At 39.6% G+C, this 24,639-nt stretch overlaps 1 protein-coding gene across 4 annotated transcripts in view; it reads right to left on the bottom strand.

Moving 5' to 3' along the window:
* DGKI (diacylglycerol kinase iota) overlaps window positions 1–24,639 on the bottom strand; it is a 209,044-nt gene that overhangs the window by 21,904 nt on the left and 162,501 nt on the right. For all 4 annotated transcript variants that reach the window (XM_065742681.1, XM_065742684.1, XM_065742683.1 and 1 more), the window contains 3 exons: window positions 24,208–24,335; window positions 23,346–23,471; window positions 5,459–5,484 (listed from right to left, as the gene is read on the bottom strand). In XM_065742681.1, coding sequence (XP_065598753.1) covers window positions 5,459–5,484; window positions 23,346–23,471; window positions 24,208–24,335 — 280 coding nt within the window. The remainder of the gene's footprint in view (window positions 1–5,458; window positions 5,485–23,345; window positions 23,472–24,207; window positions 24,336–24,639) is intronic.

Raw genomic sequence — 24,639 nt, forward strand, 5'->3', positions numbered from 1 at the left:
GCTGGCTACAGACATACTTTCAAAACACTATCCAGGAGGGCTCTCTTTACGAAGTGGCTAATTAATCAAAATAAATACCTCCAGTCAGGAGCCCTCCCACAGCACTGCCTTTGATTTCTTCAGTGAAAGCATTCCAAGACATCTTAATTTGTTGCTAAGTAAATGGCTGTAACATCACCTTGAAGCATATAGATTCTCAGTTGGAGCTGTGCAAAACCATCATCACTTTCTTTGAAGGAATCTGGTTTACAAAACAGAAGTTTTCAGTGTTTGTTTTTCGTTTAAGTTTTAAATGATTCTACCAGTATTCAGAGATTGATTCCTCTGGAGATGTCTGTTCTTCCCTTTATTCATAATTCTAGTTTAAGAATAAATAAATAAATAAATTTTACAATCCCACTCTTGAAGAGACTGTTCATCTGCAGACTCTGACTAGCAAGACCAGAGGTCAGTGACTCTAGAAAAAAGAAAGGAGGTCAATGGAGTGAAGCCCAGGTTCCCAAGATCCACAGAGACAACAGGAATTTTCTACTTTCCAGTATGCGTTCTCAGTTCTTGTGCTGTTTTCTGGGATTCCTACACTCTTCTCCTTCTTTCACAACTTCAGATCTCTTTAATAGGACAGGCAGTATTGGCGCACACTATAATGCTCAGCACGCCCTGTCTCAAAGATAAGGTGTCAATACTGGATGGGAAAACCTTTTTCTGTATGGGATGGAGCTTCACTGTCTTTCATGCACATACTTGGTCACTCCTTTCCTTATCACAGGAGGTCATCTACTCCAAGTTCTAATAAAGCACATTCCCCAGTGTAGGTTCTATAGGAAACCATCCAGGTACTTTTGAATATCTCCAGAGAAGGAGATTCTGGCTTTCTTCAGCCACAGGGACATCTAGACACAGTATTATATTTCTTACCCCAAGCTTTCTGCTGATTACTGTGCCAAGTAATCTCTGTGGAAAAGTTTTCTAATAGATGCCAATTTGATGGCCATGTTTTAAAATCCTTTCACTTCCAATGCACTCCTGGCTCTGCAAAAAATGTTTCTTAAGGATAAGGTATCCAGACTGGATGACTATCAAAAAATCAGCTCCTGCCAGAATCTGAAAGACCTTTGGGTGTCCCTACTTGTCTCTCCAGCCAGAAGATCATTCTTCACCTTCATCCACTGTGTCATATTATGGCACTGCAATAACCAACCTTCTCCAAAATGTCTCCTTTGAATATATTTGCCTCTTGTCTTAATTTCTCACTTGTATCCTATTCCCTCACGAATTTGGGATCTATTCCAGCAAAAAGATATTGAGTTTAACATAGCAAAGCTTGCCAGAAATTAGGCTGATGTGACAAAAAGCACATCTGATAGAAGAAAACAAGGCAAAAAGCCTTGTTTTGTGGGCTTCCACCCTAAGATCTTCTCTAAATTACCATCCTCTTATTTTTACTTTGTTGGTTTCATGTGGTCAGACAGTTAGGAAATTAGTTTTTCTGGTCTTCACGTGTTTTGGTGTTTTGTTTAAGAAAAAAAAAAAAGAAATTGGATTTCACTCTCTAAATGCTCATGTCTTAAGTAACTTGTACCAAGATGTACACAAAAGCTTCAAAATCTATAAGAGTTTCTAGTGGTATTGTTTCCCTTTCTGAGACTATTAAAACGGCTCCATTTTCTAACTGATAAAGGTGCCTTTAACACGTGTCTGTAACAAGGAGTATTGTGCACAGTTACAATTGTTCAATAAACACCCAGTCACAGACAGATGGTGCTTTAGACTCACACTCTCTTCAGTGCAGCATAATGCATTGTCCCATCAGGGATTAATGGAAGTGCCACTCACATTAGATGCTAATTCTGGTAGCAATTTTGGTACACTGCTACAAGTGCTGCAGCTACTTCTGACAACTAACACGAGAAGCAGGTGTTGCTCACTGAGAAGAACAATGAGAAACAGTTGAAGAGCACAATGTGAGAACCTATTCACAATGCAGCAAGAAGACCATGGACAAGGGAAAAGAGACATTTGAAAAGGGACATAGGAATAACAGAAAAGAGATACATACATAAACAACTGGAGAAAATTAAAAGGAAAAAAAAAGAAAAAAAAATAAAGGATCCTGAAGATTGAAGAAAAAGGAAAAGAAAAAAAAAAGATCAAGAACCAAACCAGAAGTTAAGTAAAACACTGTAGGAAGTGTATTTTCTCACTTGTTCTTGCAGCTCGAAAAGCAAATGGTATCCTGGGCGTCATCAGGAGAGGGGTGGACAGCAGGGACAGGGAGCTGATTGTCCCTCTCTACTCTGCTCTTGTGATGCCCCATCTGGAGGACTGTGTCCAGGTCTGGAGCCCCCAGTACAAGAAAGACAGAGAGCTGTTGGAGAAGGTCCAGAGGAGGGCCACTAAGATGATCATGGGGATGGAGCACCTCCCCTATGAAGACAGGCTGAGGGAGCTGGACTTGTTCAGCTTGGAAAAAAGAAGGCTGCGGGGTGACCTAACTGAAGCCTTTAAGTACCTAAAGGGAGCCTATAAACAAGAGGGGAGTAAACTCTTTGAAAGGACAGATGACAGCAGGACAATGGGAAATGGTTTTAAGTTGAGGGAGGGAAGATTTAGGTTGGATGTCAGGGGGAAATTCTTTACCATGAGAGTGGTGAGGTGCTGGAATGGGCTGCCCAGAGAGGTTGTGGATGCCCTGTCCCTACAGGTGTCCAAGGCAAGGTTGGATGGGGCCCTGGGCAGCCTGGTCTAGTATTAAATGGGGAGGTTGGTGCCCCTGCCTGTGGCAGGGGTGTTGGTGATTCATGATCCTTGAGGTCCCCTTCCAACCCAGGCCATTCTGTGATTCTCACCAATGGCCAACACATAACACCATCAGAAAATCAGCACTATAAAGTGGCCCAGCAATAGGGAAAAGCAGGAAAAAAAAAAAAAGGACAGACAGTGATGCCAGTCAGTGAGGTAAGATTACACTACATCAAGATCTTAACCCTCTGTACGCCCTAAAGCATTACAGCTTTCTAACTCAACATAAAAATGTTTTACATGTTGAAAAGGCAAATGGTAGAATACCGATTATTAATGAAGAGTCCTAAAATTAATTACTGGATCTCTAATCCAAGGAAAATATATCATGAGAAATATGCATAAACACTGTAAAAGCCAGGCAGCTCAGAGTTCTCAGTTCTAACATGGATCATCCCAAGTTGTGTTTAGATAATAGACTTCAGATTGATGAATAGTTTGAAATGCTTCCTCAATAATGCTTAAAATGGGCTGAGAAGCACCAAAGTTCAAGCCATCTTGTGCTACAGCACTTTTATCATGTCTTCCTTCCTTGCTTATTTAGCACAAACTGCATGTGGCACAGTGGGAGAAAGAAAATCCAAGGCACTGGACCTATTAGTGAGACACAGGAAATATTTAGTGTTTGAAAGAAGCTCTTACAAATTTAAATGGTTGGCAAATCTAGCTAGATATGCCACAGTCATGAAACAAACAAAAATAATCTAATAACTAGCACTATCCCATCAGCAATTTGTCAAACAAACATAGGCCTTTCACCTAATATTCCAAAAGTTTTTTTACAAGAGAAAACAAGAGAGGGAAGGAAGAGGCTATTCAGAGATGTTTATCAAACCTAAAAAGCCAGACCCTGGCAGCAGATGGTAGATGGAAAACAGAAAAATTTTGTGAAAGAATAGAACAGTATAAAAATATTGGAATGCATTATGACAGGAGGCAATAATGAAATTTAAAGACATACAAGGAAATACATTATACACTGTCTGTTACTCTATTAATAGATAAAAATGAGGCAATAGAATAAATACAAAGGAAATGAAAAAGCAAAAGCAGTCTATCATCAACAAGTTTATGTGCTCAAAGCACATTAAGTCTAGATTTTGAAGAAGTATATTAAACAATAATGTTTTCAAATTTTTTCTGAGGGTTGGAGAAATGGGGAGTGCTGTTGACATGCCACAGGTGTCTGGTACTTTGTATGAAAACGCTGTGGTCACATTAAAAACTAGATAAGCTATTAAATAAGAAAGTTCTCTTTCACAATGTCAGTGTACCACAAATTGCTACAGACAGATAGGGTACACCAGGAAAGTCAAACTGTATGTTTCTGCCACTCTCCTGCTCTTATTTTTCAGGGGATCCACTAGGAAGAATGGACTAGAGAAGCTAGATAGATCTTTGCTTTAACCTCTTTTCTGTTTCTATAACCTTGACTAAGAAATCACATGCTGAGGAGATGGAGGAGAATTTATTAATGATGGTATGTTTGACACCCACGGAACTGGATTACAAAGATCTTGGCTGGAGCCAAAGACAATGTAGGTTGCTACCTCACTAGTCACCCCACAGGCCAAACAAACATACATCAGTCATGCCCTGTAACGTCTCTTGAGTCCCATCAAACACCAGTTAATATTTTTATTGCTCACTGGTGTAGTGCTCCACACATTCCCAGGCTCAGACACACCCCCCTTACATCTTCATTTGCAAGTTGTTACTATTCTACATCAGGACCTTTCTCAAATAATACTTACTATATTGTCCAGCAAAATTTTGCTGATTTTGTAAAAGCATGCAGATTACATGTCTAAAGAAAATACTTTTTTTTGTGGTCCAAAATATTATTCCAGATTCAGATCTACATTATGAACTTTCCTCTCTCAGTTTTAGTCTGCTTTTCCCCCCTCATTCCTTGCATAAGCTTGCCAGTGCTGTTTCCTTCTAATTTGCAGTATGCCTCAGAACTTCAATACCTATGTAAAACAATCTACTGTCCTTCAGAGATATCTATACCATCTAGCTCTAAGAATCCAAGCTGATCAAGTTATTAACCACCCAGTCATAGTAATCTCCCTCTTTAGTCCATAGGGAAAGATTGAATCCTTCAGCTTACTTCAGAGCAAGTGTATTACTGTAGGCTGCAACTCTTGCTACACAAGCAGTATTTTTAAAGGTAGAAACTTCAACCTGTGCTAAACTCACTACCATGCTCCCAAACAGATTTTTGTGGAAACCTAAGGTAACTTAGGTTCAATTCTTTAATGTGTAAATCCATGCTCTGTTACAAAGATGCTGTTCTATGAGCCATAAGAGAGGAGCTCACCTTCACTAAAACCATGTACTGCTTTTCAAATACACACATAACTTTCCACAGGTTATCCCTGCATTTACATGAATAATTTGCAGCCACCACCACTGGTTCAGTTTGCTTGGGCAAGATTCATTTTACATATTCCTCAGCATAACCTTAGCTTCTGCCAGCTCCAACTAAATGAACAAGCACTTGATATCCAGGTGTGAACAACATGTGTAATGTCAAACTATCATTTTTATAAAGCTTTTTTTCCCCAACATAACCGTATTAAAACAGAGCTTCCTAGCAAGTCATCAAATCTCATTTTTAATACGTTATTTGTATGAATCAAGCAGATCTTACCTTGATCTTCTGAAGAAACTGGTGACCTGAAATAAAACAATAAAGTCCAGTCAATCTTTGCTGAAAAAGGTCACAAATGAGGTTCAAAAGTCACTATGGGAAATGAGATTTGGAGGAACTGAAAAAGCTTTATTCTTGAGCTTATTTCAAAGGAAAGATTGAAGGGTAACTAACAACAAACAAAAAAAAAAAGCAGAAAGTACAGAGACCTTCTCTAGCAACAGTCCTGCAGAATGTGGAACCACATTCATAACGCTGGGGTCTCACGGTTAAGCACTTATGCCATGAGTTTCTCTAGGTACTTAGCAAAGAATTTTACTATAATTATTGTCAGAAATAGCTCATGCTGCTGTTGAGAAAGTCCTGATCCTCCAGAGATTATCCAACAGACTATAATTAAGTGTGGGCCAGGAGGAGCCCTCACAAGGAGGAAAAGATTGCTTTAACATTACTTGCAATTAACAAATTCATAATAATGCCACTTTCACAAATGCAACATAAATGGACCAAAAAAAACCAAAACAAACCAACACATACAAAATAAATAGAAAGATAGATCGATAACCACCAAAACATTAAAAACAAAAAAGAAACTATCAAGGTTAAAAAAAACACAACACTGTCTGGACAGTGAAAAGTAACTAAACAGCAGGAACATGTTACAGGCTATCCTACCAGTAGTTTCTAAAATCGTGGCAATATTCCAAGAGCAAGGGATTATAAAACATGAGGGACCAGAGCTGATAAACAGAAGGTCTCCACTGAATCCCAGGGATGGGTTTCACAGCTCCCACAGCTAAAGATCTCAGTCATCATGCTGCCCAGTACTCAGCAAAGGAATATAAAGAGATGTAAGGTATCAGCCCTTCATTTCTGTCTTTGCTGCAGTAGCTTGGCTCAGCAAAACTGGGCTAATTGTATAGTCAAGTTTGAGATGTGCTTTGGTTATTGAGACCCAGATGACAGCACACAGTGGATTGGACAATTGCTTCATCACCTCCCTGTGGATGATTTTCAATTGCATGTTTATTCCTGCAGTGAATGGACTAACTCACACCTCTGTTGCAATATATATTTAATTTTTGCACCAAAGCACAAAAAACCCAAATTACTGAAGATTTTAAAATGTTAGTATTGCTAGCAAGCAGGTCAAAGTTGACATGAGAAAAGCAGCCAGAAAAGGAAGGGAAATTGAAGTACACCAGGAACAAAGAGGGAAAGAACACATATATTTAACGGAGTCAGCAGGGGCTAGAGGGGAAGCAAAGGGTTAGGAATCCTAGATTTAGAGGAATAAAACAACTAATGAAGGAGTTATGATATTACTCCATAAAACAAGATTGAAAAGTAAGGTAGAGGGAGTATATAGGACATCAGAAGCAGATACTCAAATATGTGGATGCAAACAAAGATGGAAAGAAAAGGGAGGTTTCCTAATGAGGTATGCAAATTTTTACTTTTTAAGAAGAGACATTTTCACAGAAAGAGACAAAAGAGTTACAGCACAGCTGAAGCAACGGTCACTGTGAAAAGAAAAATGTGATTGCCTAATTAAGATTCTGACTGTGCCAGAAGCCAACGTATCTGTATGGATCAGAATTAATTAATCCACTATTGCCATTAAATCCTCCAATTGCTGCTGCACATCCTAAGCATGTATTCTGCTCAGCTGACAGCCCGAACAGCTATGCCCTTCAACTTCATCCATGTCTGCAGAAATATGGTAAGGTAAATAAGATAACCCAGAGGATTAGTAGTCATCATTAGGACTGTTCCACAGCTTTCATCACCATGTCAGTCCCTACCAGAAGCCCTTCTGAAGGTCAAAACTCAACACAGCATTTATGAAAAGGTTACAACATGTAAAAGGGGCCTTATCAAAAGGTGTGATTGTTTAGGTTTTTAAAGATAATTTTTACAGGCAAAAATAATGTCAGGATCCTTAGTTCACGTATCTTGACAGTCCACCTATTTCTAACAGTAACAACAGAATGTATTCCTTCACTTCATTTCTTAATTGCACAGTTTCATCACCTTTTAGATCTTTATGTGATACAACATTTGGCTTATCCTGTAATTTAGCTTTTCATTATGCCTTGTAAAGCAGATGTTAGTAGTTCCTTAAAAAATCAACAAGAGATATTATCACACCACGACCACCTTCTCAATTAAAACATGAAAGTGAGCAACGAAAAACAGATTTGCAAACATTTAACGTTCCCCAAATTAGTATATATTTTACAAAATATGAATACCATGCTCTTTCGCATACTTTGACCTTAGTAGTTAAACAGTGAGAAATCTAACTGGTACTACTGTTGCTAATAGTAGTGTTTTCATTTGAAAGGCTTCATCAGGCATCTTTTGGGACTGCATAGGATGGTATCTCGAGAAAAAAAGGTTTATGTACACAGCAAGATGCTGTGATTGTGTGCATATCTCAGCCTCGCCCTAATAAAGTTTGATCCTGTTGATTGATTTCCCACATTATTAAAAGAGGACATGGAGATTCCATTACTGCTTTCACAAGGAAAGGCAATAGCATGAATTCAGACTTTCTGAGGTAGCTATGAAGGCACAAAGAAAGGTTCCAAATATCTTCGTGACAGGAAAACCTCAACACGAGCTTCTACAATTTGACTAATTTGGTACAGACAAACAACTATAAATTAGGCTTATTTTATTCCACTACTAACAGAAAGAGTATTTTGGCAAAGAGTGAAAAGAACTTTCAATAATCTTGTATAATTTCAGGCCATACATTTAAGCATAGGATGGAATTTTCCAAACCATTCAAGCACTATCCTAACGACATCAACAGGAGTCCTGCTTGTAACTATAGTGTAAGGAAGTGAGGAGCTGCTGAGTTCTTTTCAAGTCAACTTTTGCAGTGTTGGGCACCTTATACGTCGTTTGGTCTACCCCATTCTTATGAGGGGGAGGAAGGAAATGAAAAAAAAGAAAGCATAATGACCTACTTTAAATCACATCCACTCTTTCCACAGCCACAAGGGACTTGCCTGACAACAAAAAAATCTGGTAGATGCTCATATTTCTGGTCACACATCTTTTTTTCAGTTCTTTAAGAAGTGTGAGGGATATACTGTGGCAGCAATGGTCACCAAATGGGTGTCCTGAGAGTGGTGGATTCCCATCTGCTAATGTCCACATAGGAAGTGTCTAACTAGCTCCTATCAGCTGCCCTCTGAGAACGATTCTAGCTGTGTGCTTTACAGCCACAAAGAGGCAATCCATCATTCATAACTTCCATGCCCTATAAAAATAGAGACAAGTTAGAGGTACTTCAGAAGAACCAATATGCTGTCAAGATCTGTGTCCCCACCTGGGTCAATACACTTTGCAAATTAAATCAAGAAGAGACTTTCATTTAGCTCAACCTTCAAGAAAAGGATCTGGCACTACAATATGCAGATCTTGGACAATTCAGAGTGGAATTCTTATTTTTTCACATCAACAGTAGTTACTTGTTTATGCTCTTGCTGGAAAATTAACTTGTAGAAAATTAACAGTGCTACCAAAACTAACTTCTAGGCTCATCATCACCACTACCAGCTCTTCCCCAGAAGAAAGTAAAGAGGTCAATATGTCTATGACTGACTACATTTTCAGAATTTTTATGTTCTTCTATCAACATTATTCTTTCCCATTTGTAAATGTGAAAGGGAAGCCCAATTTCAAATGTTTTCACCAAAAAGTACCAATCTGACTTCTCTGTCCTGAGTTAGCTGGTGCTTTATGAAGAATTTTTCCTGTAAGGATTAATTAAAGACAATAGAAATTTTACTATGACAATAGGGAAGAGGATCAGAAAGAATGAGGAAGAAAAGCATATTGCCGCCTCTCTTTCCTTTCCGTGTTCATTTCCCTCCTTTTGGTACAGTGTTGTACTCCCATTACAGAGTATTAAGTTCTACTCCAAAGAGATATGAGCACCTGCAAGCCTCATGCGTTACAAAAGCAAAGCACTATACTGTGCTCTTACAAAGGTGTACAAATATATTCCAGCAATTTAGTTTATGCACAAAAAAGCATAATAATGTAAAAAGGCCCTAATCATATGTTCATGAGATGCTTCCAAGAAATGGAAAGACTTCTGCTACTGAAGTCATGAGACATATCCATCCAAAACAGCACTATGGCTCAGAGTTCAGAGTCTGATCCAAAACTCACTGGAATTTTTCTCCTTGCTCTTTCAAGGTTTGGATCTACTGCTGACAAAGACCTAACCCCCAGAGTAGACAAGACAGTTTTCCTTATCATGCAAGTCTTCCCCAAACAGCCAAATATTGAAGCTGTTTCCCAGTGCACTCCCCAGTGTGCAAGCACTAGACTTGTTCAATAGTGGAAGGATGGAAGAGGAAACATTCATTTCTAAGCAAGGCATGTCAGGGGGCTGTCACAATTTAGTGCCTGGTCAACAAAGGCTTCCAAAATCTAGAAAAACACAGCCAGCCTCAAGCAGACAAATTCTAACAAAATTTCAGCAAATAGGTACATTATTCATGAATACAAAAGCCTCTGGAGAAACAAACCCGGAGCTGATGTAAAGCAGCTATTTTAATCAATAAACTTGTAGCAGAAACCATCTGCACTAAGCCTATTTAAAAACAGCCGTTTAGAATTTAAGAGCCAAGTAACAATCCGCATGCAACAATTTTGCTGGGTTTTATGACCATTTCTCTTTTTCCCTGCTCAAGCAATGTATTTTTGCAAACTTTCTTGTACACATGCCTCCCTGTGAGCAATGGAGGGAAAGAGCTTTTCGATTAAATCTGTTCCTCCTCACTTTGTGTGTACATCTCTTCAGAACTGAAAATGGTATTCCTGTAGGGATTTATTCACATATTTTCTGATTGGAATGAAAGACAAGACTTAGCACATTAATTATTAAAAAAAAAAGTGAGGAAACTCCCTCATTCAGCAAACTGCATTAAAACCTCTGGGACTTGCAAATTCTCTGCAGCTGCAGACTGTGACTTGTATCTTCCTGGCAGAAAAGCAGAACTACTTGTTTTCCTGCACTCTCAGCATCTCTTTCTTGGAGAAGCCCAATAAAAGTTAAATATAGGGTTTGGCCTAGCTGCCACTATTTTCTGCCATGGCTCTTGACAGAAAATACAAGGCTAGGAATTACTGAGAACTCCAGCCTTCCACTTTCAACCTACACATGCCCAATTCTGAATGACCTTTGTAGGCTGGAGAAATAAGTTAGCAAGTTCAACAAAGGCAAATGGAAATTTCTGAACCTGGAGAGAGGCAAATTCATTCAACAAGGCAGTCTGGGGGCTGATCAGCTTTTCAGAACAAAGTGTGGTTTGTTAGTTGACTACATGTTAAATGCCAAACAGCAGTGTGCCCTCACAACCATGAAAGCCAACTGTGTATTTGCAAAAGCAAATACTCTTGTAATACTCTTGCACTTACAAGAGCATAACCATAAGGTAAGTGAAAAGAATTTTTCCCTTCTACTCTGTGAGACCACATCTGGTGTTTTGCACCAAGTTTGGGGCTTCCCAGAATAAGACAGACATTGACAAATTGAAGTGAGCTCAAAGAAGGTTTCAAAGAGATGGTGAAGGCACATCAAGTGGCTGAGGGAAATGCAGTCATGCAGTAAGAAGACTCACAGGAAATCCTATTGCCTTAAACTATCTAATTCAAAGGTATAAAGAAGACAAGGTCAGAGTCTTGAAGTAAGGAGGAGGAAAGATAGGATGAGAAACAACAGTCACAAGTTGGAACATGGGAAATTTAGCCCGGATGTTAGGAAAAACATTGGTTGGATGACCAAAGACAGTTACAGGTTGTGCAAAGATATTGTTGAATCTCCAGCCTTGCAGACATTCAACGCTCAGCTTGACAAGGCTCTGAATAACTCCTATAACTGAACATATTTCAGAGTTACAGTAGATGAATTTCAGAGGTTCTTTCCAACTTTTATTTTCTGCAATTTTATATCTCTCTACAATGCTTTCTTCTATTAATATCCCATTTTTCTTGTCACTCTTTTATAAAAAGTATTTCACACAATGGTAACACTGTCTTCACACATGGGAAAATTCTGTCCAGCAGTGCTTCCTAAATCTAAAAAAAACTACTCAAGTTACTTATCATCGTACAGAATTCTGTTCAGACATATCCCGTCAATCTGTAACAACAGTCTGGAGAGTCTAATTTTTTTTTTTCTAATTCTGTTAAGGGCAAAGATCAGCAGTTTTCCTGGCATCTCTGTACCTTCCTCCTCTCCAGCTTCAATCTGCCTGCAGCTAACTGTGTGACTAGACCAGCAACACAGGAGTGTGGTCTGACGCTTCATAGGAAAACTAGGGCACTTCTGACATATCCCTTCTTGTGTCTCAGGCACATCTGCCCCTTATATTGTTTCATTGTCTCACTACTGGTTTTTTTTTTTCCTCTTAACATTTACTGTATTTCTCTGTCCATTGTAAAAGACTGAGAGAAGGCAGGCCTGGGTAACCACAATACAGCTATTCCTGAAGTTGTACTGACACCCAGAGGAATGCCTTGGGAATTGCTGCTCAACTAGGGAAGAACATATTTTCAGAGCAGAACAAAATGTAAATCCAAGCGTGCTTAACCTTGACTTAAAAGATAGAAAGAAGAAAAATATAGAGAAACATTCTAGTATGTTCATCTTGAAACAGATAGCTTTTCTTTGGAATCGCTATCAAAAACATGACTGAAGAATGCTGGATTGTATCTTTGAAAAGAAGGCATTTCCAGATGACCACCAGGATCACAGCAGGGTGACCCAGGATGTTTGTTGATTTTCTTTTTTAATACTTGCCTCCTGTTTCTCTCATCACCACATGACACCAAAGTATCTCAGGGGAATGTAAGACATTCGGTTTGAAGAGATCCTGATCCAAGGCTCTTTGAAAATTTATTCTTCCATTTCTAGACTCGAATTAAATCTTTAAAATCCTCACTGACCTACTCTGTCATTTGTTCAGCAAATCTTGGCAGAATGGGATGGAGGGAAGGTGGAAGTAAGGCAATGGCTAATGTGGCAATAAACCCTAAAAAAATAAAATGATATCTGGTATACAGCCAGATCATGGAACATTCAAGTGAAAAGACTGTTATGGGACTGGATGGTATGAATAAGCCCTCCCCCGACTTTCTACATGAAACACAAAATAAAATTTAAAAAAAGATATCAAGTACAAGCAGGCAGCAAATCATCTGACCTCTTTTCTCACTAGCATATCTATGTACTTCTATTTTTTCCAGTAAAAGATTGACAAAAAACATTGCATTTTCTATGACTAACATTTTATTTCAGCCAGAGAAAAGAATCATACTAATAACTGAAAAGCCATGATAGCCACACTGCTGGCACACTGGTTGCACTCTGATGCAGAAATCACATCCCTAGCTTTGCCCTCAGGTTGGATGGAGATGAAGCACATCAGCAGCTTGGTTCCCAGAAACACCATCCAAATAATGACAGGCCAGATTGGATTTCTAAATAATCTAGAAACTGCCCTAAGTGATGCATTTGTTACCACAAAGCAAGCTAGTGACTCCTGGTAAATTGCCTTTAGTGGTTTTGGGAGACTGAAACGTAAGAATCCCTCAGAAAAAGGCTCTCACAATTACGTTCATAAGTAAGTGGCTTAGTTTTCACAAGTGCTAAGCAGTAAGCAACCCTCACTTGCTTATCATTAATTAAAAAAAAAAAATCACTTCAATTAATTTGCATAACACACACCCCTCTATAATCCTACACAGAGCAGAACAGCCAAGCCTCTTCAACTCCTGCTATGAGGTAAAAAATGGGGAATAAATCTTAGTAATAGGAGTTTTAGATAGGTTTTTGTGCTACACTTTTAGAGGCCTGGCAGAGAAACAAGAATCTAGGAGTAAGGGTTATACTGGCTTCAAGCCACTTCTGGCTCTCCGGTTTCAGCTCTTGCACATTGTAGCCAGGTCCATCTGTCCCTTTTTGCCCATGGCCATCAACACTGCCAGGAACCACAGTAAGGATATGTGCTGTGGCCCCACTCTTCATGTATTTCCCTCTCTAGCACACACATCTGTGCCAGAACTGCTAAATGCTCACTCAGTCTCAACTACTGAGACAAAGAGCTGGGTGTTAGAGCTCTTTCCCCAGCACAAAGGAGCAGCAGGCAAGCAGGGACAACTTTTCTCCCTACTCCTTTGAGTACTTTCCAGATTTCAGAATTTTCTTCTCTCATCCAAGACACACTTCAGCAGTTTCTCAAGAAGAGACAGAGCCTTCTACATCCTCACATATAAACCTGCAGCCAGGAGCCTGGGACTTGCATCCAAAAAGTGGAAGAACAAGGGCAGCCATGCTTAAACTCTCAGCCTGGGGAATGGGCTCCCCCTCCCTAAGCAATTCCCAGACAAACTGGGGAGTGTGTCCCCAACTGGAGCATGCTAAACCAGCCCACATTCACAAGTAGTTTCTTTTTCAACAAGGCAACATTTTTCCAGTATGAAATGCCTTCCACACATAGAGAAAATACCCTACCAAAATATTTTTTCAAGCGGCTGTAGTGAAAAAAAAAAATCACTTTTAGTTCAAGAGCCAAATAAGCATTCACATCAAAATATTGCTCCCACTGTGATCAGAACAGTCCAAATTTTATGGGTCTAAAATACTAATTTGCAATCCTCAAAAGATGACCTATTTTTACATGATGGATTTGCCTCTAGCTTTTCCTGTATGGTATTTTGACACTTGCCCTTCCAGTTTTCCAGCTACAGCTGAAATTCGAACATGTAAATACCAGAAGAATTAAAGAAAGTTAGCAAAGGTTTGACTTTTCAGAGTGTAAGTCAACTCAGTCAAAGTAGCATTTCTGTGTGATGATCTAGAGCAGCTTTGTTGTTTGGTTGTTTTTACCGAATTACATTTCAATTATCTCTGTAAACCTGTTAAGCCAGAACATTAAAATATGGATAGAATATCAACAAATAAAGTCTGAATGCAGATTATGAGATGTCGTAGCGTGAAAGGTTGAACATAATATGTTGTTTGATGCACATGTTACATATGCACAGCATTATAGATCAGGTCCATGTCCTGAACCTCTAAAAGCTTATTAGTCTTGGAATCATAAAATCATTAAGGCTGGAAATAAAGTACTGAATGAGAGCACACTAAGAACTGGTCTCTTCTCCAAGCAAATGGCCACTCTTTATGGCAGCAACAGAAAACATGGACACAGGTTTGCTGCTCCTACAAAATGCTCAGAAATATTTCTGTCTTAGTTCAACTCTTACAGAGAAGTAACAGGTACAAAGAAATAGACATGTACATGTTACCTAAAGCATGAAGGTTCACTTCTTTTCCAGCATTTATTGGACTGGAAGCTTACAGCGCTGGAGGTTATTTATCCTATATTTATAAGACTGCTCAAAGCAAGATCAGAAAAAGTAAAGGCACCCTTTCTGTTGATCATTCTGTATTACTCAAGTAAACCTGACTAGCCCCCATTCCAGTGTCTGTAATGTATGTCCTTGGGGGCCCTCAGTCTGCTATTCCCATTCCATAAAGCTGAAGAGAGGGACATTAATATCCCACAGTGGAATAATCAGCTCTACACTCTCCTCTGTTCTTCTCTTGCCAGTTACATTTGCTACAAACTTGATGCTTGCAGGAAAGCAGTGGGCTCTAAAGATCAAATTATCAAATGCCATTTTCTTTTACCCAAACAGTTGTACAGGAAATGACTCTCTTGATATGTTCATCTGCTTTCCATGCTATACATTTGCCATACTACTCAGCATAGATTTTGCTTCTCACTCCAGGGGCTAAACTAGGCAAGCAGAATGGAAGAGTAAGGTAAAAATAAAAATAAGAAAAAGAAGGTAGGGAAGGAGGAAAAAGAAGGGAAGAAGAAAAAAGGAGGCGGGCGGAGGGAAGAAAATGAAAGAGTTATAACAAGAAAGTAGAAAAAAAAAAGCTTTTCTATTTTGGCCTTGGCAATCAGACAGAGTAAAAGTAGATTTATAGCTGTTACAACAAACAAGTTAAAACTGAGGCACCTAGCTATCTGAACTCTGTCAACATCAATTTCATCCTTTAAACACACTGCAAAACTACATTCCACCTTGAAAACTCATTTTCCTCTTCTTATTTACTGGAAATAATTTGAAAGTGTTTTCAAGCAAGATGGTAGCTGACTTCTTCAACATCTGGGTAAGTAGGTCCCTTTGTCAAGTACCAATGCTGTGCTTAAAGTCACAAAAAGAGAAGAGCTACAGCTCTGACACTTCTCTTCTGGAAGCCAGTCAAGAAGTAAGATTTCTCTAAAGAGGCCAATTTGTAGTCTCGTGGTGCGTAGGAATGCTTTGCATCTCACTGCCAAAATAATTTGTCAGTAGGGTGAATACTCTCAGCTGTGCATCAGGTGTGAGATGCAACAAAAGCCAATTAAGAGCTCTCATTCTGAGTGCTTGGGGGCAGGTGGGTGGGAAAAGAGGAATCTAAAATCCCACCCAATCCACTCTGGAGATTCACATTTTGAATAATAAAATCATTTGGTAATAAGTACTATTCTGTTTCCATCATGTACTGAAGGAGCAGAAACACAAACTGCTTTCTCAGATGTGCCAACCTGTGTTAAAACCCCTTTGCAATTCAGCACCGTAACAGCAAAGGCTGAAGACTTATTTGTGGAAGAAAACAAACACTATTTCCATTGCACTCACATTCACAAATAAGGTCATACACAGGCAAATCAAATCAAAATTCCAGTTTCTTCCTCTAGAAATAATTCATACCAAGAGCAGAAGAATTAGACAATGTCTTAAAGCTCACTACTACTGGTAAAGGAGTTGCCAAGACAATGTATCTAGGATCTCTAAGTACCAAATACTAACAACTGCTGCAGAAACGTTAATAAGTAACAAACATGACTTTTCTACATCCCAGTTCTACGTAAATGCAGCTGGACTTTGGCAGTAGTGACATCAAAATCCAGCTAATGAACAGGGGAAATGGTAATTAAATGAGGTCTTCTTTGGATTCAGTCACTTAAAAGAAGAAGTTCATCTTAACATTTTTCATACTCATCTGATTTTGACTGTTTGCAGAGATCACAAAGATGATCAGAGGGCTGAAGCATCTGTCCTATGAAGAAATGTTGAGGAAACTAGGCTTGCTCAGCCTGAAGACTGGGGTGACCTTGCTGTTGATATGAGGTAACAATTTTCCTAGTCCTGTTTCTGCGTCCTCAGATGTCAGAGTAAAATGCCAGGATTTCCTCATGTTCATAACTGTCTCTGAATAGGTAACAACATGGCTGAGATCAGGCTGAATCTCTTGAATTCTGAGCTGGGAATGGCTGTTCTCAGAGTTAGCCTTGCATATAGAGTCTGTATGCGATACACCCAAGATATGCCAGAAAATTATCTCATATGTGAGAAAGAGTTTGGAAAGATATTTTGGCAACAAAATGACTCAACATTTCCCATGATTTTATGCTGATTTTCTCTTTATGTCATGTTCCTTTCTTCTGCAGTTCAGTCAAGGGGTATTTGACTGTATTCCGACTTGTCCAGGAATCTCATTTCTTGGCTATGAGAAGAATAAACAACACTACAACTGGAGACATTGCCTGGGAAAGGTAGACAATAATTAATTAACAATTTGGGTGAGAGTCAAGATTAACTTGTAAATTAACTTCTGTCCAGGCATAAGTCTTACTTCCACAGTCTCATGACAAACTATTTGACAAATTCATCTGTATCATACATTTGTTCAAGCAGCATCAGAAAGAAAATAAAATTTTCTCCAAGAAAAAATGTACAACTGGACATCCAAATAGCTTCCAGAAAGTATGAAATACTGTTAGCAAAGACATTTCTGAAGTCTCACTGGCTGCAAAGCACAGGACAGTACATAAGATTTTCCCTTGCTGTCAGTCTGGAAAGAACAGGAATTTCACTGGGAAGCATTTCTGTCTGCAGTTCTATGGTCTCCATATTGTTCTTATATTCAATAATTGTGCCACAAAATAAAAGTAACTATCCTGTTTTTGAGACCTTTTTATTGAACAGACTATACAGAGAAAACAAGAAATTCAAACTATTTCTGGCATGGTTTGATTTTAAAGATGTGAGATTGCACAGAGAAAATCTATTCCTTTTTGTCAAACAAATTCCATCTTTTTTAGGAGCCCTGCTATTGTTTGTCATGATGAAAAAAATATGATCTGGATGGCAAGAGATGAGGCTGCAAAACAAATTATTCAAGCAATGCCAAAATTCTGTTAGATTTTCATTGTTACATTGTCCATTTTTAAAGGAACATGAAAGGGGAGAAATAAATTTTCTCAGAACAACAGACATACATCTTTAAGGCAGAATTCAAAAAGAAAGATTTTTTTTCTACTAAAATCTTCAGAAAAAAGAAAAGAAGATGAATAAGGTTGAAATATTAAAGTATATGGAGAGAATTAGTATCACATGACATTCTCTATTCACAGTGTCTGGGCACAAGAGCAAAAAACAATAAACAGGTGCCTTCTTTGTCAAGAATTTCTCCAGAAATGGGAGTAAGGGAAGGTTTACAGCAGCAGGTGAAGGAAAGATTTCCTAATGATAGATAAATGTTAGCTTTCATCTAGAACATAAGCAAGATTTTAACTACCATGACTGAATTACACTGACAATAGTGAGAGCTTTCATAATATAAGACCAGATATCTCATTGAAGTGCACCAATTTTTCCCACTCAGTCTCAGTAAGGAAACTTCCTTTCACTCAAATCAAATTCCTATCCTTTTGCTACATACTTACAATTTTTTTTTTTAACATCCTTCAAAGTAATTTTCTTATTCAACATATATTTACCTTTCCATGAAACATTCTCAGTACTCTTTACACCATATTTTCTCTTCTTCGAGTTATTATCCTTCCTTTCACTAACATCCCTTCATTTTTAATACCACTTTCCTAGCAAGACCTGGAGAAACAATTTAGGCAAATCTTTCCCATGCTCCATTTTAAGGTAGCAAGAATGATGCCTTACAAGATATCTGTAAAAGCGTTTAAGACAAAAAAAAAGGGAAAGAAAATACAGTTGAACACTAATGGACACTGCTTTTTGGTAATTAATTATTCTATTTTAAGGACTACACAAGCATACAGTGAAAGTGAGATTCATAGATTCATAGATACATTAGGTTGGAAAGGACCTACAAGATCATCTAGTCCAACCATCCTCCTATCACCATCACTACCCACTGAACTACTAAATCAAATCCCTTAGCACCTCATCTAAACGCTTCTTGAACAGCGCTAGGGATGGTGCCTCAACCACCTCCCTAGGCAGGCCATTCCAGTGCCTGACCACTCTTTCAGAGAAAAAATGTTTCCTCAGGTCTAATCTAAATCTTCCCTGGCACAACTTGTGGCCATTCCCTCTCGTCCTGTCATTATTTATCAGGGAGAAGAGGCCCACCCCCTCCTCACCACAGCCTCCCTTCAGGAAGTGGTAGAGTGCAATAAGGTCTCCTCTGAGCCTCCTCTTCTCCAGACTAAACAATCCCAGCTCCCTCAGCCGCTCCTCATAAGACTTGTGCTCCAGACCCCTCACCAGTTTTGTTGCCCTTCTCTGAACACGCTCCAGGGCCTCAATGTCCTTCTTGTAGTGAGGGGCCCAAAACTGAACACAGTACTTGAGGTGCAGCTACACCAGAGCTGAGTACAGGGGGATGATCACCTCCCTGCTCCTTCTGGCTACACTATTTCTAATACAGGCCAGGATGCTGTTGGCCTTCTTGGCCACCTGGGCACACTGCCGGCTCATGTTAAGCTGAGCATCAATCAACACCCCCAGGTCCTCCTCCTCTATGCATTCTTCAAGCCATTCTGCCCCAAGCCTATAGCATTGCATGGGCTTATTGTGGAAGAGCAGGACTCGGCACTTGGTCTTATTGAACCTCATCCCATTGACCTCAGCCCAGCTATTCAGCCTATCCAAATCCCTCTGAAGGGCCTCCCTACCCTCAGGCAGATCGACACATCCTCCCAACTTGGTGTCATCTGCAAACTTACTTGAGGGTACACTCAATCCCCTCATCTAGGTCATCAATAAAGATATTAAACAAGATGGGCCCCAATACCGACCCTTGGGGGACACCACTCATAACGGGACGCCAGCTGGACTTAACTCCATTAACCACTACCCTCTGGGCACGGCCCTCTAGCCAGTTCTCCACCCAGAGAAGAGTGAACCTGTCCGCACTGTGGGCTGCCAGTTTCCCCAGGAGAATACTGTGGGAGACCATCTCAAAGGCCTTGCTGAAGTCCAGGCAGACTACATCAACAGCCTTTCCCTCATCTACCTGTCTGGTCACCCAGTCATAGAAGGAGATGAGGTTGGACAAGCACGACCTGCCCTTGGTGAACCCGTGCTGGCTGGGTCTGATCCCCTGGTTGCCATGCACGTGCCATGTGATCTCCCTCAAGATCATCTGTTCCATAACTTTCCCTGATACTGAGGTCAGGCTGACAGGCCTGTAGTTCCCCAGGTCTTCCTTACGGCCTTTCTTGTAGATGGGAGTCACATCGGCAAGCCTCCAATCTTGTGGGACCTCTCCAGATAACCAGGAATGCTGATAGATGGAATGCTGATAGATCTCACAAACAAGACTTGCTCAAAAGTAATCACTACCCATGTAATGTCATCTGGGAAAAGACACTTGTACAGCTGTACAAATAGGTAGTTAAAACATGTTATTTTCTTATATGACTTAGGCTTGTAAACTAAATCTGAACTAATCCAGATTTTACTATCAAAACACACCATAACAGATTTCTTTGCTTATTTAAGAGGTGTTGCTGAGTTTTCCAATGCAGGAATCCCAGAGAAACACTTGAATTTCTCAACCCTTCATCAGCTTCTCAACCTTCAAATGCTCAACATCACTAAGCAGCTCCTGTACAACATGTTCAAATGCAAGTGACTTCAATATTTTCTTGACTTCTACAATGAGCATTCATTTTCCTCTCTGCATGCAAGTTTTTAATCCCTGATGCTCTTCTCCCCTTGCATCACCCAAAGATTTATCTTTAAAAAAAAAAAGACAAACGTCTTCTAACACCCATACAATAACAATGACTTTCTGCACAACAATCTGATTTTTGCGGTTGAGTTAAAATACTTGGCTGACAGCCTTTTTCTGCTTCCCTCTCATGAACTAGCTTATTATTGCCTCATAAAGCAGTGCCTGGGTGATATTGCTAGCTAATTAATGTCTATTTAGTGAACAGGACTTCCAGCCCCTATAGGTGTTTTCTTTCTCTCTCTGACTGAGCCAGATGGCACTCTGGCTAACCTTCATCCACCCTTCACGAGCCATGCGCTCAATTCATACAGTGCATCTAGCAGCTTTGGAAACACATTACCTCTATGTACACTAGATGGTCAGATACTAGAAGAGTGGTTACTACTGCCGTAACAATGGGAATATAACAATGTAACAGTGGGAAATGAGTGATTTCAATTAAAAGACACAGATTAAACATCCAACAAGGATCAGTCGGTCTTTCATTTTTGTATGTAGCTGTGTTGCTTGTTTTTTTGTTTTTGTTTTTTTTTAATTTTCTATCTCTCGTCATATAACAAGTTGACAAACCCATTATAGGAGAAGAAATACATGGCCAACAATGAATGCATGAAATAGACTCTGAGGCAATGTTCATGCTCACTTCACTGCACCATTGCAGTGCATGGGATAAATCAGCAGGATGCACCCACTCGTGTTCAAAGGAAGAATGCAATTACATTTTTCAATGAAGCTAGTCTAGAATACTTAGCTTTTTTTAAGACCAAGCACCAGTAATACAAGAAATTGTCCTCCCATGAGGTTGTATGCACCTTTAACACTGATCTGATGTCCCATTTAAGATATGACATGCCCCATCTCCTGGCTACTGCATCAGGATGCTAACTTCCATGGTTTTGCAGTCCACTTATCAGTCCCACATCAGAGTCTTTGGAAAGGGTAGGGGAAGGAATAGCAAAACATTAAATATGATAATTAAATGTCACCTGAAAGTTAGTTAACATGAAGCTCAACTGATTAAAATTAAAAGTATAAATAGTTCTCTCAGAAAGAATACTTCCATAAAACCATTACAGTCAAATTACTTTCTACACCGAAGTCTGTGATCAAAAACAATGCCATACACCATAATTATTTTTAGATCACATATTGTCTAATTTATTGAAGTCTGCTAGCACACTTTGTCTTTTTAGTTACACTCCTCACTTCTCAGAACACGTTACTTCATCTTAATGAGTTCATATATGGCGATGTCAGAGATTCTAAGTAGCTTATACCCATTCTATGACCAACTGCAATCTAATCTGCTCAGAACATCTGAGAGGGTCACTTCCAACTCACGTTTGGAAGAGAAATGACCGACTTCAGTTGAATGAAAGTATGGTGCTTTCTATCACAGCAAGTCCTATGCCACTTGCCCTCCTGACAGACTGAGTTAGATGTGGTATGCTGTATTTCAGACAAAATATAAAACATTGGACACAGATGACTCTCAAAAGATCTATGGGAGCTTCTTGAGTGTGAGGAAGAGTCCCCTCTGTGCTCTGCCATATTCCTTTTAGGGAACCTTATCATTAAAATCCTCTCAGCAAGTTTGACATGAAGAAAATTCTGAGGAGACAAATCTCTGTAAAGAATCTGTGAACTGCTTTTAGCTTCCAAAAATATAGAAGTATTCTAAGTTTTTTCTTTAAAATGATAAACCACACTTAATTGGAAAGTCAAGAACACAAAAGCTTGAAAATACCAGAGCACTTGTTATCTGAGCACCATGCTCCAGCCCTGTAGCACACATACATGATGATAGCCTTTAATTATATTGATACATATTACTTTCTTCTAGTGGACTCTTTCTTCAGTGTTTAAAAACACCCACTTATTATCCCTTTATATTCTTTACATGCAGTACACAACCTCAAGGTTCATTTATCCCACACTATCAAAACTGTGCACAGAATGTAAAGTGATTAATTTTCTCCTAAGCATCTCTGACAGTGTTTTGCCATAATATCTGAGCTTCTATGTGACCGTGAAATTTACCCTCACTATAATCCTCTAAGGCGAGGTTGCAATATTATCTGTATTCTGCAGGTGGGAAAATGAGAGTCAGAAGAAGGAAGACACAAACTTTCCATTAATTTTAATAATATAACCTGAGACGCACAGAAAGCATACTACTCACTTTCTAGTCCTTCAGTCTCTTTCAAAGTCTTCTTGCAATGGCCTCCCAGAAACCCAGCCTAACTCAGAGCAGACAAGCATAAAGTGAGAAGTCTGTTGTCACAGTTTATAAAGTTTGTTTAAATTCTGAATCAATCAGAAATTCTGTGGAGGAAACTGAGGAGAGAAGCCAGCCCTCCCAGAGCAGTTTTCAGCTGCCATAACTGTAATAATATCTTGTTCTCCCTACTGCAGTCCCCTGCCTAATTTACGATACAACTATCAGCTTTGCCAGAAACAAGGCAGTGTCTAAACATACTTCAGAGCTTGCCCTCCTGAATAATGAATAATCTGCATCAGTTCATAACTCTAGATTCTGGAGAGAAACAGCCACCACTTCTCTAAACTGTCCCTTTCCTCCTATTTATCTGGGCAGAAAAACAAAGACAAGAACATATAAATATTGGAGAGGAAGGAAGAAACAGAAGTGAGCAGAAGTGAGGAACAAAAGAGAAGAAACAAAGGAATATCTGTTGTTCCAGCATGTCAGAACAATACTTTAAAGAAGCCATTAGGAGTTGTCTGTGATCATGGTGACAATGTGTCATCAAGCAGAGAAATGCAGAGGGTTCTTACTGCAGCATATAGGTCTGGCTGGCGTCCTTTTGTTTGTCAGGTACCTCGTAGTGTGGGGAAATCTTGCCAAGGCCACTGTCGCTCAGCATCCTCTTTCGAAGTGTGGGGTTCCACCGATCTGATATTCTAGAGAAAGGGAAGAAGGAAAAGAAAAGCTTTAAATCCCAGAAATTACCTCTCATGATCCACTTTGCAACTCTTTCATGCTTGTTTGTTCCCAGTATTTTTCAGCCTGCGGCAAGCTAGCTTAGTTTAATTCACCATGAATAGAAGACACTTCCTGAAGAGGAACAGGAGCATTTATAGTCTGCCTAGAGGGCAATAAGAAACAAAGACACTTCACAGTCATTCTAAGATTCAAAGGACTTTATGGCTTTAAATACTGGTATCAGAGCCTCGACAGTGCAGAGAATGGGTTCATAGCTTGATAGGTACAGGCTTCCTTATCAGAGGTTGGTAAGGCAGTGGCACAGGCTGCCCAGAGAAGCTGTAGATGCCCCATCCCTGGAGGCATTCACGGCCAGGGTGGATGAGGCAGTGGGTGGCAACCATGCCCACGGTAGAGGAGCTGGAATGTCCTTTCCAAGCCAGTACAGTCTATGATTCTATGATTATGCCAGGAACAGATAAATCCACTGTGTGAAAGGCACTGAAGTCACACTTGTTAGTTCTGTTTTGCTCCAGGATGTATAATAGAGTAGATGTTGCTCTACTGCCCATCTGTCATTACCACTGCTACACCTGAATCTGCCTCCAAGGCTAAACCCTTTCCCATATCTCCCAGCCATTCAGAAGAGGGGATCAGAAAAGACATGCTAAATTCTAATGTGGCTGCTGAAGGCCAGATCCCAGAACCACTCACCCAGAGGCCTGCTCCACTACCAGATCAGGCATTCCAGGTGGCGTCCCCCCCTGCTGTGACATTACCAGCTCTGGGTCCAGAATAAAAATCTCGTCCTGCGAAATTTCCGTCACAAAGTGCAAATGTTCCTGTTGAAATGATATAAGGAGCAAATAACGAAACTGAGGCATCAATGTTCATTCAAGAAAGCCCAGCTGGCTCTAGGAAACCTGGGAATACAATCAGGCTGAAAAGCAATCATGGTACTTGTCTGTGTATTTAAGTGTATACATAAACACACACAAAAATACCAAGTCAACTTAGCAATAACCACTTCTTAGATTTTAAGCCAAACAAGATTTCCAACCAACAAGCTTCACACTCACTGCAACGCTTAAAAGGCTGTTGCTCGGTTACTTTTGTCCAGTCAACACCCTTCTGCTGAAAACTGGA

This window comes from Cyrtonyx montezumae, unplaced genomic scaffold (assembly GCF_038088225.1).
Source record: "Cyrtonyx montezumae isolate F1298 unplaced genomic scaffold, pur_monq_1.0 scaffold_3, whole genome shotgun sequence".
Lineage (NCBI taxonomy): Eukaryota > Metazoa > Chordata > Aves > Galliformes > Odontophoridae > Cyrtonyx > Cyrtonyx montezumae.